Here is a 12,579-nt window from a genome sequence, read left to right on the forward strand (position 1 = left end):
ATTCTATAATTCTGAAGGAAACTAATGTCCAAAGTAATGACCCAAGCTCAACGTAGATACTGTAACTTATAGACTACAAATTATGCTCAGTTTGATGACTACTTTAATTCCTGATATTTTTACTTGTTTCAACTATTATTTAGGTTTTCACAGCTAATGAGAGCCAAAATCATCTTTTTCATGTACATAAAGTAAAATTACTACTTTTCAGAATGTTACTACATCTTAACTCATAATTGAAGGTAACAAAACTATCTGCAACTATGCAGAATAAAAGCAAATAAGGTTTGACAGGTCTTCTGTGTTGAACCTCCCCCACCCCAAATCGTTCATAAAACAGTTTTGTTATCTTCAACAATCACAATCAGCTGACTGTGATCAGTTCCTACATACAAACTACTTACAGGCAATATTTTCTTCAGGCCACAACGTGAAAACTCATTTCTCAAGTGAATCCTGAAATCAAGTTCTTCTGGAGATGTAACAACAGCATTGATGAATTGCATGCAGGCTACCTGTTGTTGGAAAAAGAGGCATAAACTTTTAGTATGTATACAACGCAAATAAACACTTCTGTCTCTGACTACTCCAGTTTACTCTGTAAAAACAAATATCAAGAGATGGATGTTATTCATTTTGTCATACACAGGCAACACCTGACTTTAGTTAGTTTAACCTACATCAAATACTGCTTTGTTTTCATACTGTAAGTACTTCTGCTACTTCAAAATTATATCAGTTGCAAAGCATAAAACTTCACTTCAGAAAGTTATCACACTATAGAAACCACACTGCAAGTCTTCTTTTTCTTCAGTACTTGCTAATTTGGAAACAATCTGGTTTTACAGTAATCAGAAATCATGAGAAAAAAATCAGGAATTATTTCACATCAGCAGGTATCTACTTCTATACAGCATTTTTGCAAAATGACTGAAGTCTCACAGTACTGGCTAATGCTTTAATTGAGCAGCTGTGCACTTTAATTAATTTTAAAACAGGTAGACAATATCATCAGTGCTAAAGCACTGATGCACATTAGAAGACTGAAATGGGACTCCAGGGAAATACCAAGTTCAGTAAAAGATGTTATGTGTAAACAGAAGTAGCATTAGAGTAGAAATAAGTAAATAAACAATAGCTGCAGAGAAAAAATGTCAGATAAATGCACCCTTCTAGTTTTAACTACATTCATTCTTTAGTTCTAATGAAACACCTTATGGAGCCCTAATTTCTATTAAAAGGGGCTACCTTTATAAAGCTACATCGTCAGATAATGTAGTATCATCGTGCTCGCTTGAATGACTCTTGTTATGCCACTGCTATGACATGACTTAACAAGCCAAAAGTACATGTCCAATCCAAACAGAGAGAAAAGGAGCCATCTGCTATGATTGCTTTTGCCCTGAAGAGATGCTGGCTTAATGGCTTATGTTAATATATAACAATTTTGTCTGAAACAATTTAATGGGTCGTGCAATTGTATATTTTTTTTAAGTACAAGTGTGTTTTTTGGGTGGATTTTCTTTGTTTCTTTATTTTTTTTTTTGTTTCTTTGGGGTGTTTTTTGGTTTTGTTTCTAAGTGGTGTTCGTTTGTTTTAAATCAAAAAGGTAAAAGTCAGTGACATTAAAGCAAATTTCATTTGCAATAACATTAGTATTAAATCAATATGCAATGTGTAGATGCAATCTCATTACAGAATATCAAAACAAAGACAAGGAAACATTTCAGTAAAAAATCATTTCAAAGAATATACATTAGTGGTAGAAAGATATGATCATCCATCTTCATCTCACCTTAGGCTTTCAGGAACAGCCATATTCATAGTAGGTGGCATTTGTCAAGCATTTCCACCTATGTTTCATATTTATTCTAAATTGCCAATATTAGAAAATAATTTGCTTATTTATGACAACATGATTAAAAACTCTGGGGGAAAAATTGCAAACGTGTTTTATAACTTACTTCTCTACTGCTGTACTTTTGAACAGTAGAAATAAATACAGTATTCACTGACTCCAGTATAATAAAAGTTGCATGTGGGATTCTCTGTATTACCAAGCAGGCAAATTTTTTTACAGCATTTCCAGTAAAGGATTTTTAACTGCCAACCTTTGAGTAATTTAACTAATAAATTTCCATTAAAAAAATTCCTGTCTCATATTTTCAAAATTGACAATTTTTGAAGCCGAGGAGAAACGCTGTTCTGTGGATATTATGAAATAAAACAGATTATTGAAGTTTTACGGAACTTCTTAGAGCACTGCTGTAGATGACACGCACCCTATAAAAATGGAGAAGGGGATACCTTCCATGCAGTTTAATTTTGTGCCCTTCCTGAATTCTAGTTTTATCTTTCTATCACAGTACTTCAGCAATACAAAATCTATAAATACTGTGTTACGAGGAGGAAATAAGTTGAAATTCTTATGCAAACAATATGTTACATTCTAGCAGTAATTCTTGGGCTATTCAGGTATATACAGACAGTAAAAAGCCTTTATAAATACTAACATTTAAGCAGTGATGAATATGTGACATAGTAAGAGAATCAGTATCCTAAAATGACTATTCACTTGGGAGAGCACAGTTCTTTTTGACAGAAGCAGCAATGATACTGCTGCAAAAAATCCCTAAAAATCCCCAGCCAAAACCAGACACATCCAATCCTCATAACTTTATCAGAAATAGGTCAGGATTTAACCAAAATTGTTAACGTATTCTTGCTGATAATGACAAAAAAACCTTCATAGCCATAAAATCTTTTGACTGCAGTTCCTAGAAAATGTCAGTATAAAAACCAGTATTTTGAAAGTTAAGAAAAGCTCACCTATTTCTTCATCCAAAATATTAGAAAACAACATACAGAAGTATCAGGGAACATATGTTTAAAAAAAACAAAAACACTAAACCAATACTAAACCCACCTGCAGCTGTAAGAATTCATGATTCTCCAGTCCTTCAACAATCGCAGAGAAGCGTTCTCTATTATTCCTTTCAGCAGCAGTTGTTATAGCTCCTAAGAGCTTGTTCAGACTAAGAGAAAGGTAAACTGTCAAAAAACGTATCACCACCAACATTCTCATTTTGAGGACACATAGCCCACTGTTTACACCAAAACATGCATTGTTCTAAGCTGTCTTTAGAGCTAATAGATTTCCTTGTGGCAAGTTTACAACTCCCGATCATATTCCTCAGGGATATATGAAATTACTTACATTTGCTTGTTTTCAGCAGCCACTTATGAACAGTTATGGCTCAGTAAGTCTCCTCTACAGTAAGTCATTACATTTCTTTCAGACCTTCCACACAGGCCATGTTTCACAGATACTCTACTTACTTGCTTTTCTCTGATTTAATACTGGATTAATGCATCAGAACAGGTGAAAGTCTCTTCTCATTTAAACTACAAGTAGCATTAAAAAACTAAACAGATATATAAAACTAAACATATAACAGATTGCATTTGTTTCATAGACAAATTTTTTCACTGCGTCCTAACTAAGATCTCATGCATTCAAAATAAAGTACAATGCTTTAACATCTTACCTTTTTTCCTCTTCAACAATGCAGATAGCAGAAAGTATTTTCACTGTTTCTGTCATCATGTGTGGTTGCTTTGGATCAATTGCTCTTGATAGCAGTAAGAGACTTCTTTCATCTCCTAGAATCCTTTGCAATCCATACTTAAATAAACAAAAAGCTTACAGTGAAAAGATGATATTTGCCTCATCAAATACTCATCATCATCAGATTTCAGAACCTTAGATATCCTCACAAACACACGCTTTCATACGAAACTTGGTACGTTCTACTAACGCCTTCTGGCTGTTACTGCTTGGGATGCAAGTCAGTCTTCAAATCTTATATTTGAAGCTTTTTCCCAAGGAAGAAAAATTCTTAAGAATGATATTCAACCTTGTAAAAATCAGAGACAACTTTTTTAATCTAAGCCTGAAAAACCTCAAAAGTATAAAAAGTTTATTCATACATTTCTACCACTCTCACATATCCCTGCAATTCAAAAGTATACTAGTATCTGGCTAAGTCAAAATATTTCACCTCTACATTCCATACAGAGGTAAAATACTAATACCCTTTTATTTACTAAATACCTGCAAAGGAAATGAAATAAGATACAACAACAAAAAAAAAAACGCACAACCCAAACCTTACAGAATTCCATCTCTTTAAAAATAGTTGTGTTTTTTTATGATTATTCAATTTTCATTAACTTCAGGTTAGTTAAATCAAATCTCAAATTGTTTGATGCTACACTGTATATGCAGGAATAGTAAGGAGTATAAAAAAGAAACATGAACATATAAGTTTACTACTCTCACTTCATCAAACAGGCTAAAAAAATTCTGAGTAAACATCCTGTGTATACAGCAAGCTAATCTGCAAGTGTTTGAAATTTCAGTAAGCTGAGTAACATCAGTTAAAATTAACTTCAATATACACCTGCATAATTTTGCTTTACTCATAGCTAACTCTCAAGTTTAACATCTGAACTTGTAAAACCATTTATCATACGTCGAACAGGAGTAAATCACATTAGAATTAGATTCAACTTACTCTACAGTAGTGTTTCATTCTTTAACCACTGCATTCCAACTTAGAAATAGTAGCTAGAATGTTATTATATTAAATTCAAATCAAGTGAAAAGTGCATTTTATTTATTAAAACATTAATTTATTGTAATTCCAAAATATTCTTCCTTTCTTCCACAAGGAAATTAATTTCCTAATCCACTTACTTTCAGTGCAAACTGTCATCGCATCTGCCAAACATTTTTGTTCCTAAAATATCATTAGTGCTAACAAAAATAAATACAATTGATAATTTAACAGGAAGACTTATGAACAAGACTCAATAGAAAGTTATACTAACTTGAGATCTACTTTCCTAAAAAGTCTGCTGACAATGGATAGATGACATTTCCTTCCTGTTCAAAGATTCAACATGGTGACATTCATCTTGAAATCAAAAAACTATCATACCAAAAGTATCTGAATTAAAAATTCTTACTTTATTGTTCATAAATGCTTTGAGGCACTGGATAAGTTTATGTTGATTCTTCTTATCAATATTTTCTTGCCTTGAAATGGAGGAGAAAAATAACATAAGTATGATCTTCATAGCTAACCCCAGCCATCCCTTCAAATGATCCAGCTCCTTACTGTCTCTTGTCCAGAAGCCTCTCCAAGGCATCCAACAGAAGTCCAAGGCCTTCATGTCCAAAATTATTAACCCAGCTAGAAAAAGGAGGAAAAATGTTTCTCATTATTTATTAATCAAACACTAAGTTTGCAAAGCTATGCCTCTGTGCCTCCAATACTATTAGTACATCTCTTTGGGCACAGTGCTTTAAGTCTCACTTTACAAGAACACCCAGTCAACCATGAAGACCAATGCTTAGTTCCAAAACTTCAACTTTGTTAAGAGCTGATACAAAACACATAAAAATACTTCAGACGATTTATCATTTTCCATTGCGCAGAGAACTACTTTGTGGTGCCAACAAGCATGTGTATGGGTGTTTCAAAGGATGTAAGAATGGGAAAAAAAAACTCACATTCACACAAATTCTCTTAATCCTTGAAGTTAAATCTGCCCATATCTCAATGTACCTTCTCTATCCCTCAAAAATCACTTTAAAACATTCCATTCCCCGTAAGGTCCTAAACCATGCTTTCTAAGACCTTGAAAAAGTTCCAATAAAACTGACCAATTAAGATTTTTTTTTGGAAACTATAATCAATAATAATAATCTTCTATCACTTAAACTCTGTTAGCAAAGCCATGCTATGCTTCTACAATAACAGAAGTATGACAAAGTTTTTATCAACATCTCATTAAGGACATTCAATACTTCAACAACTTCAGTCAAAACCTACTTCTGTTTCACATAAAGCAGGCTCAGTCTAGGTAGTTCAGATTAAGAACAAAGTTTCATGTTTAAACTAAACAGATTTAGAAAACCAGTTGGATCTAGTCTGAATACAATTGCTGTACCATTCACATCCAGAGTAGGAACAAAATTTATTACAATCAATACAAAATTCATTCTCAAGATCCATTACGCCAGGGAGAGAGAGTTCTACTATCAGGCTTACTAACTGAAACTGCTTTTTACAGCAGCTGATTGTCAAGATACCTTCCAGGCAATTATTCATCTCTTAATATAGAGCAGTAGCACTCTTTTCATTACTCTTTATAACAAGATGCAGCGTATCACAGGAATAATTTAGGCAATCACTCTTGGAACACAATGCAAGCTACTGTAAAGTAGCAGTAGAGCAAGCCTATACATACAGGTGTATTTTATGCCTCCCTATACGGAGTTTTTCCAGTGTATTCTGAGGAAGCATATTTGATAATGCCATATTCAGAAAAAGTGGCATACTGAAAAGCAGGAAAAATAATTTAATTGTTTCTCAATTTAACACAAAATTAAAAGCTTAACCATGAAAACTTTCCTTTGCAGAAGCTTTAATACAATCTGTAATTAAAGCTGTAACAAGTTGTCATGGTTTTATGACTTTTGGTTATTAGTATTCCACATCTTAACATTATGTAGTGCACTGGGAGTTAAAGAGTTAATGCTCCAGTCCCATGGATCATTGATAGAAGAGAAGAGCTATATAGCCTAGAAGACTTTGTGTTGTTCTGTTTGCCGTTCAGAGGGAAAGAAGAACTGTATGCAGATCACAAGACGCCCCTTTTTGATCTTCCAGCTCATCTCTGCTGCATGCGCTCCTAGCCACATCGCCTCAGCTTACTTAGAGTAAGGCCTTCAGTTTTTGGACACTCTCATTTCATTTGATTTATTAGCCTCAATTTTAATTATATTATCTTGCATTCCAATATCTTATTTAGTAAATCGGTTTGTTCCTCCTCATTTCATTGCTGCTGTTTTGTTTTTAGGCCCAGTTCCCTACCCTTTTCTCCTTTTCCCTTTCCCAGGGCGTGGGTCCATGGGTCCCCCCCACCCCATTAGTCACGGAACTGGGCCAAACCAGCCCATAAACCGCTGACACAAGTTATGAGTATTTATATGGATTAATTACAACATACATAGGTACAAGAGGGCATAAATACAACAACCAAAGGGCAACAGAGAAACAGGGGTTTCCAGTACACTGCAACAGAATAAGACATTTTAAAAAAGAAAAACAACCAACCCTACAAAAGCTCATATAAAACCACTTTAAAGCATCAGTATTATTATTACCTGAAAAAAGCCTTGGGCAAAGAGAGTCAAATCTTCATTTGAAGCCTCTTATGCAAGTAGGAAAACTTCCAGAACTTCTCAGGATTTCCCAACATCATATAACTTGTCAGGTATCAGTAAGTTGAATGACTTCAACACCATCAATAACCTAAGCTCCCTCACACGTGCCAAAGGCCTACCAGCTAATATTCCTTACAAGCAAAAAGAATTTAAGAAGTAATATACTGTCTGTCCAGTTGCCAATTCTTTACACGCTAAGATAAACAACTGTGCACTTAAGACAAACTTCAGAGTGTATCTTGAGAGCTGTAATTTGACAAACTTTCTAGTTTTATACATCAAGTCACTCGCAGGGTAAAGGTAAGATTTCAGTGTTTAAGTGTCTCACTTGACAAAGTTAGCAGCTTTACAGACTACTGATACAATTCCCTCCTTGCATAAAACAAGGGATCTCACCACTTTCAAAACTAATCATTTTTAAGCATTATTGTTATTAGCCTGGCTTCAAAGAACAGAACCGTCTACATTGCTAACCAAAAGCATCATGACGAAAACCACAGCAGAAATCATTACTTACCTAACTGGATTGCTGGTTAAAGACACTCTCAAAGACTCAAGACAGTTAAGAAGCTTTTCCTCGGCAATTCCAGATCGCAATTCATGAATGTACTCTTGCGAGGACAGTGTGCATTCATGTTTGCTGTTTTTCAGTCCACCCTATCACAGAAGACAGAATGCTCCTTAATGTTACATAAATCATGGTAACATTTAAGTAGATGGCAATATATAAGGTCAATATTTCTGCATGAATTTCGAAAATCGCTCTTTTCCCTGTACAACTATTTAAGAAACCTGACTGATTTCTGAAAAATGTAGAACATGTTACCTTTTGCATCATCAGGGTAAATATCTCTCTAGAATCGTTTTCACTTTTTTGAGCAAAGTCCATGTACTACATCTTGGATATAAAAATGTATTCCTATATTACAGCTGTATTTATATGTTTGACTGCCTAGGACTCAATCTCCTGTAGCATTTACGTCAGAACATTATATGTAGAAAAACAGACACAAAGCTCATCTCCCTGCTGTAGCACCACTCCAGAAGACTAACCATTAACAAAGCTATTTCAGCAGTAAAGCATATGTTAATCAGTTAGCATTCAAAACCACAGACAGCACTCAAAACATTCTACCAAAAGCTGCAACTAATCTTTCGTGGAGGTCTGATCATTTCCAGAGAAGTAGCTTTATCTAAGGAAAGTGATTAAGAGTAAATGCAGTCCGTAAAGCCCCTTACCTCTCTATGGTCTACTGAATAGAAACTGAATAGAACCTGATCAAGATGTGTCACGGGTGTAAAGGCAATATTAAAAGTTTCAGACCTAAAACAGGATTTACACTTATTTGGTTTTATGTCTATCAGGATCTTTGACAGCTGCGATCTTCTACCTGCAACCTCTTCACGGAACTAAAGTTTCAAGTTTGTTTTGCTTTACTGAAATTCTGAAATTTAGTGAAATTTTGACCTAACTATATTCCAGTATTAATGCATATAACCAAGGTACTAAAATGTTCACAAAACATTTTAACAAAAACAGAAGTCAGGCAGAGACTATGAACATCTTAAGCCAAGAGTGCCCTCAAGTTTGAGTCAGCTTTTGAAGATGTTTGCTGCAGACATGCAAAGTGCCTTTAGCTAAACAAAATGTGCCAGTTACGCATGAAAGGAGCAGAATAGAGATGAAGATGAGAAAAGGAATATAAAAGAACTACAGTCTGTCAGTATCAATTTCCTAAAAAAAAAAAAAAAAAGATGCTCTTATGTGAAAGATAAACCTGGCTTCAAATTAAAGAAGTATTAGCACTAGGTATTAAAAAACATAGCACAGAAAAAACATTACTCTGAAAGAACACAATGCAAAGAACTAGTAAACAGGAATAACTTTATGCTGTTCATTCCACTGCACGGAAACCTAGAGGAGATTATACACAGTTTTTGGCATCTCAGAAAATAGATGTTCCCCAAATCCTAGGAGTGTATAAATAAATAAGCAAATAAAATCACAACACAGAAGCACTGCTGTAAGACACACAAATCTACAAAGAAATAAAATAATGCACGCTTCAATCAGATGTCTTTATATATAAATTAGACCTTAAAAAAAGCTCTTTCAGAGAGGAAGAGGTATTTGGCTTTTAAAAGATTATTTCCTGCACCAAAGCCCTTCCACTGTATTCTCCTGTAAACTGCAAAGAAAGTTCCTATACAGATGAGGAATTTAACATTCTTTCATATCTAAACCAAGATGTCCTCTTGCTGCCTCCGTTGTTTTTTTTTCTTTTGACAGGCACTTGGGACATCAGTGAGGTTCCTCTCCTCTATGTAGCTCCTTTTTCCCCAGAAAACTCAATATTCCCTCGAAAAGAGATACAATTTATCAACAGGTTATGATACAGGAATTGGCAGCAGGATCCCCTACACCTTCATATCATGTTTTATGGAACAGGTATTCTTTTCTCCAGTGTTGGCAAGACTAAGCACCTTTAACTACATAACAATAAGAAATCTCTCTTCTTCCCTTTTATCCCCCCCCTCCTCTTCAGAACAGGCGCTTCAAAATCCATTCTCAAAGACTTTCATTCAAGTATTCCAAATGATGCTACAGAATTCTCAGCTGCTTAACAGGATTATTTTTTGCAAGCAATTTCTCAGTCTCACTCCACCCTTCTTTCCTTCAGACATGCTAAATGAAGCACTACAACTAGGTAGTGTTTCTTCTATTTCCTTATGCAAGAAGAGTTTGATTTGTACGCTATCTCTAAATAATGCTATCCCTCTACATGGCTCAGGTTTTATTATACAAATATCTCGGTTATTTTGAATGCACAGTCTAGGAAAAGAAAAGAGGAGTACAAGTTCTCAGTTAAGTAATAGGCTCCATGTGCGAGTTTCTGATAAGATCAAAGTCAAAAACGAAGTACGAAGGGATTCAGATGGCTTGGTCCCACACTAGAACTTGAAGAGATTAATTTCTGACAGTTTTGATTTTCACATTGATTTATTTTACAGCCACTCATCTCAGTATTACAACTAAGGTACGTAATTGATTGATTATTATGAATCATGATTCATTCACAATCACTCAAATAAAAGCTTGGGCCACACATTTAAAATTCTTCTCGGAAAAAGTTAGAAGTTATGAAGTTTGAAGGAAAAGATACATGCTAAAAGGAATTCCTGGAAGCATCACAGAAAACAAATGTAAAAAAGAAAACCTAGTTTGCTTTCTCAAGGCGGGCAAATCTAATCAACTCATCTGTGTGCTGTATATGTTTCAGGCTTTAAGAGACAGCAGTGACAGGACAGACAGCTTACAACACAGAACACAGTGAAAAAAATGTAAGCATGTTTTTTCTCTCTACACAATTTTTTGTTCTTTACAAAACCAAGCAATATAATTAAAGATGTAAAATTTTTATTTTCAGCTTCTCTACTTCGGCAACAAGCGATCTCAAAGCTGTTATCTAACTTAAATATTAGAAGGGTCTTTGCAGGTGCCCAGTTATACACTACTCAGATGTGTCACCAGCAGAGGCCTGTGAACAAGCTTGCAAGTTACTAGCTAACAAAACAGGAACTCAAAAGCATTTTGAGCTTCTTGAGAAATAAGCATCTATTCTGTCTGCATGATTGTGAAGAAATGCACAGCATACCTGCACCAAATGGATGGGCTTTAACAGTTAAAGTATGAGACCAGAAAAAACTGCACAAGCTGCTCCTCTTTGGGACACTAGCTAGTTAAGACCTCATTACATCTCAAAACTACAGCTGAGTTCAGCTCAAGAACTCAAGATGTTTTAACTACTCTGCTTACACAGACACTATTTAAGTGATCATGCAGATTAGAAATATCACAAAGTTGCAATGGTCACCTCTTTCAATTTACCATACCTGTTACAGAAACAATTGGTACCCACGTAATTATTAATAAAATGCAAGTAGTAGCTTACAATGCCCCCTCTCCCCATCTCACATCAAATTGAGGTTTTACATACTGTCTGTTAATATAGCAAGAAAATAAACAAAGTTTAATTAGAATATAACAACGAAGCCAGTCTGCATTAAGATTTTTCTTTTGTGGCAGCCCGGTTTGTTTGAAAAACATTGTTCAAGCACGAGTAAACATTGTATCAGCTCTTATACTAGAAATTCAGACTTCATGTAGGACCTATCGACTTCATCTCTTAAGTTTTATCCAGACATGAAAACTCAACCTATTACAAACAGGACCAGCAATGCAACTCTACATCAGAGCATCCAGATTAAGTGTCTTACAGACAAATATAATATTTACAGCTGCCATTTCAATAGAATTATCATCATCCTGAAAAGACAAGAAAGGTAGCTGAACAGCTACAACGGGAAGTGGCTGCAGCACGCGATATCCCTAGTTAAGCTTAAGTTAAACCTCCCTGTTCTCCACAAAACAGGCAAACCTCTTCTCTGCAACTGTAGCAGCTGCAGAGAATTACTACTGCAATCTCTGCGATAGTATAGCACCAACAGTCCAAAGTTCTTCTTATTCCTAAACATGATTACTATAAATATTCAGGAAAATAACTACATGTGACATGCACAACAACAACAACAAAATAAAGTGAATGAGATAGCTGTCAGTCACCCAGGAGGCTCAGTCTGTCTGGAGGCCCTTACAAAACAGAAGGTGTATTTACTTACTGTTATTTTTTTAACATTATCATTCTATTTCTCAGAGTATAACATTAATGCTCACAGATGCACTCAGCTTCCAGGAGATTAATCCAATAAAAAACAAACGAAACAAAAGCACGCTGAGAAGATGCACAAGATACATGCATTATTTAAAAAATAATACGCAGAAGCCATACACTAAGAGGTGCATTTGTTATTTCCTATTTTGCAAATTATTTGTGCAAAAACATGCTTTTAATGCATAACTATTAATTTGTGGTCTGACAAAGAGCAAGAACAGGCATGCAGATAAAAACATTCTCCTATACTCTACTCCTCATTAACCGGTTTCCTTCATTAAATAATCTCTTCACAAAGAAGCTGTTCCTATCTATTCATGTTTTAAGGGAATGACATAGGAGCAGGAATTACTTGAAATTGTTGCACATTAATAAAAGATTCCGAGGTAACTATTGGGCAGTTTTCTGTCAGAGTTTGTTCTGTTTTTGGGGGGACTTCTTCTGTTAGCTATAAAACAGAAGTACTGAATATGATCTAAGTAGTAAACCTTGATACACTTGAAAAACCTACAATTAGAAGTAAAGCCCGTCCATCTCTACTTTCAGGCA

At 34.9% G+C, this 12,579-nt stretch overlaps 1 protein-coding gene across 4 annotated transcripts in view; it reads right to left on the reverse strand.

Annotated features, from left to right (window-relative positions):
- Positions 1–12,579, reverse strand: part of DIAPH2 (diaphanous related formin 2) — a 155,359-nt gene that overhangs the window by 120,837 nt on the left and 21,943 nt on the right. For all 4 annotated transcript variants that reach the window (XM_021405708.1, XM_021405710.1, XM_021405709.1 and 1 more), the window contains 6 exons: positions 7,815–7,954; positions 5,184–5,258; positions 5,032–5,101; positions 3,549–3,685; positions 2,927–3,035; positions 405–515 (listed from right to left, as the gene is read on the reverse strand). In XM_021405708.1, coding sequence (XP_021261383.1) covers positions 405–515; positions 2,927–3,035; positions 3,549–3,685; positions 5,032–5,101; positions 5,184–5,258; positions 7,815–7,954 — 642 coding nt within the window. The remainder of the gene's footprint in view (positions 1–404; positions 516–2,926; positions 3,036–3,548; positions 3,686–5,031; positions 5,102–5,183; positions 5,259–7,814; positions 7,955–12,579) is intronic.

Source organism: Numida meleagris, chromosome 8 (assembly GCF_002078875.1).
Source record: "Numida meleagris isolate 19003 breed g44 Domestic line chromosome 8, NumMel1.0, whole genome shotgun sequence".
Taxonomy (NCBI): domain Eukaryota; kingdom Metazoa; phylum Chordata; class Aves; order Galliformes; family Numididae; genus Numida; species Numida meleagris.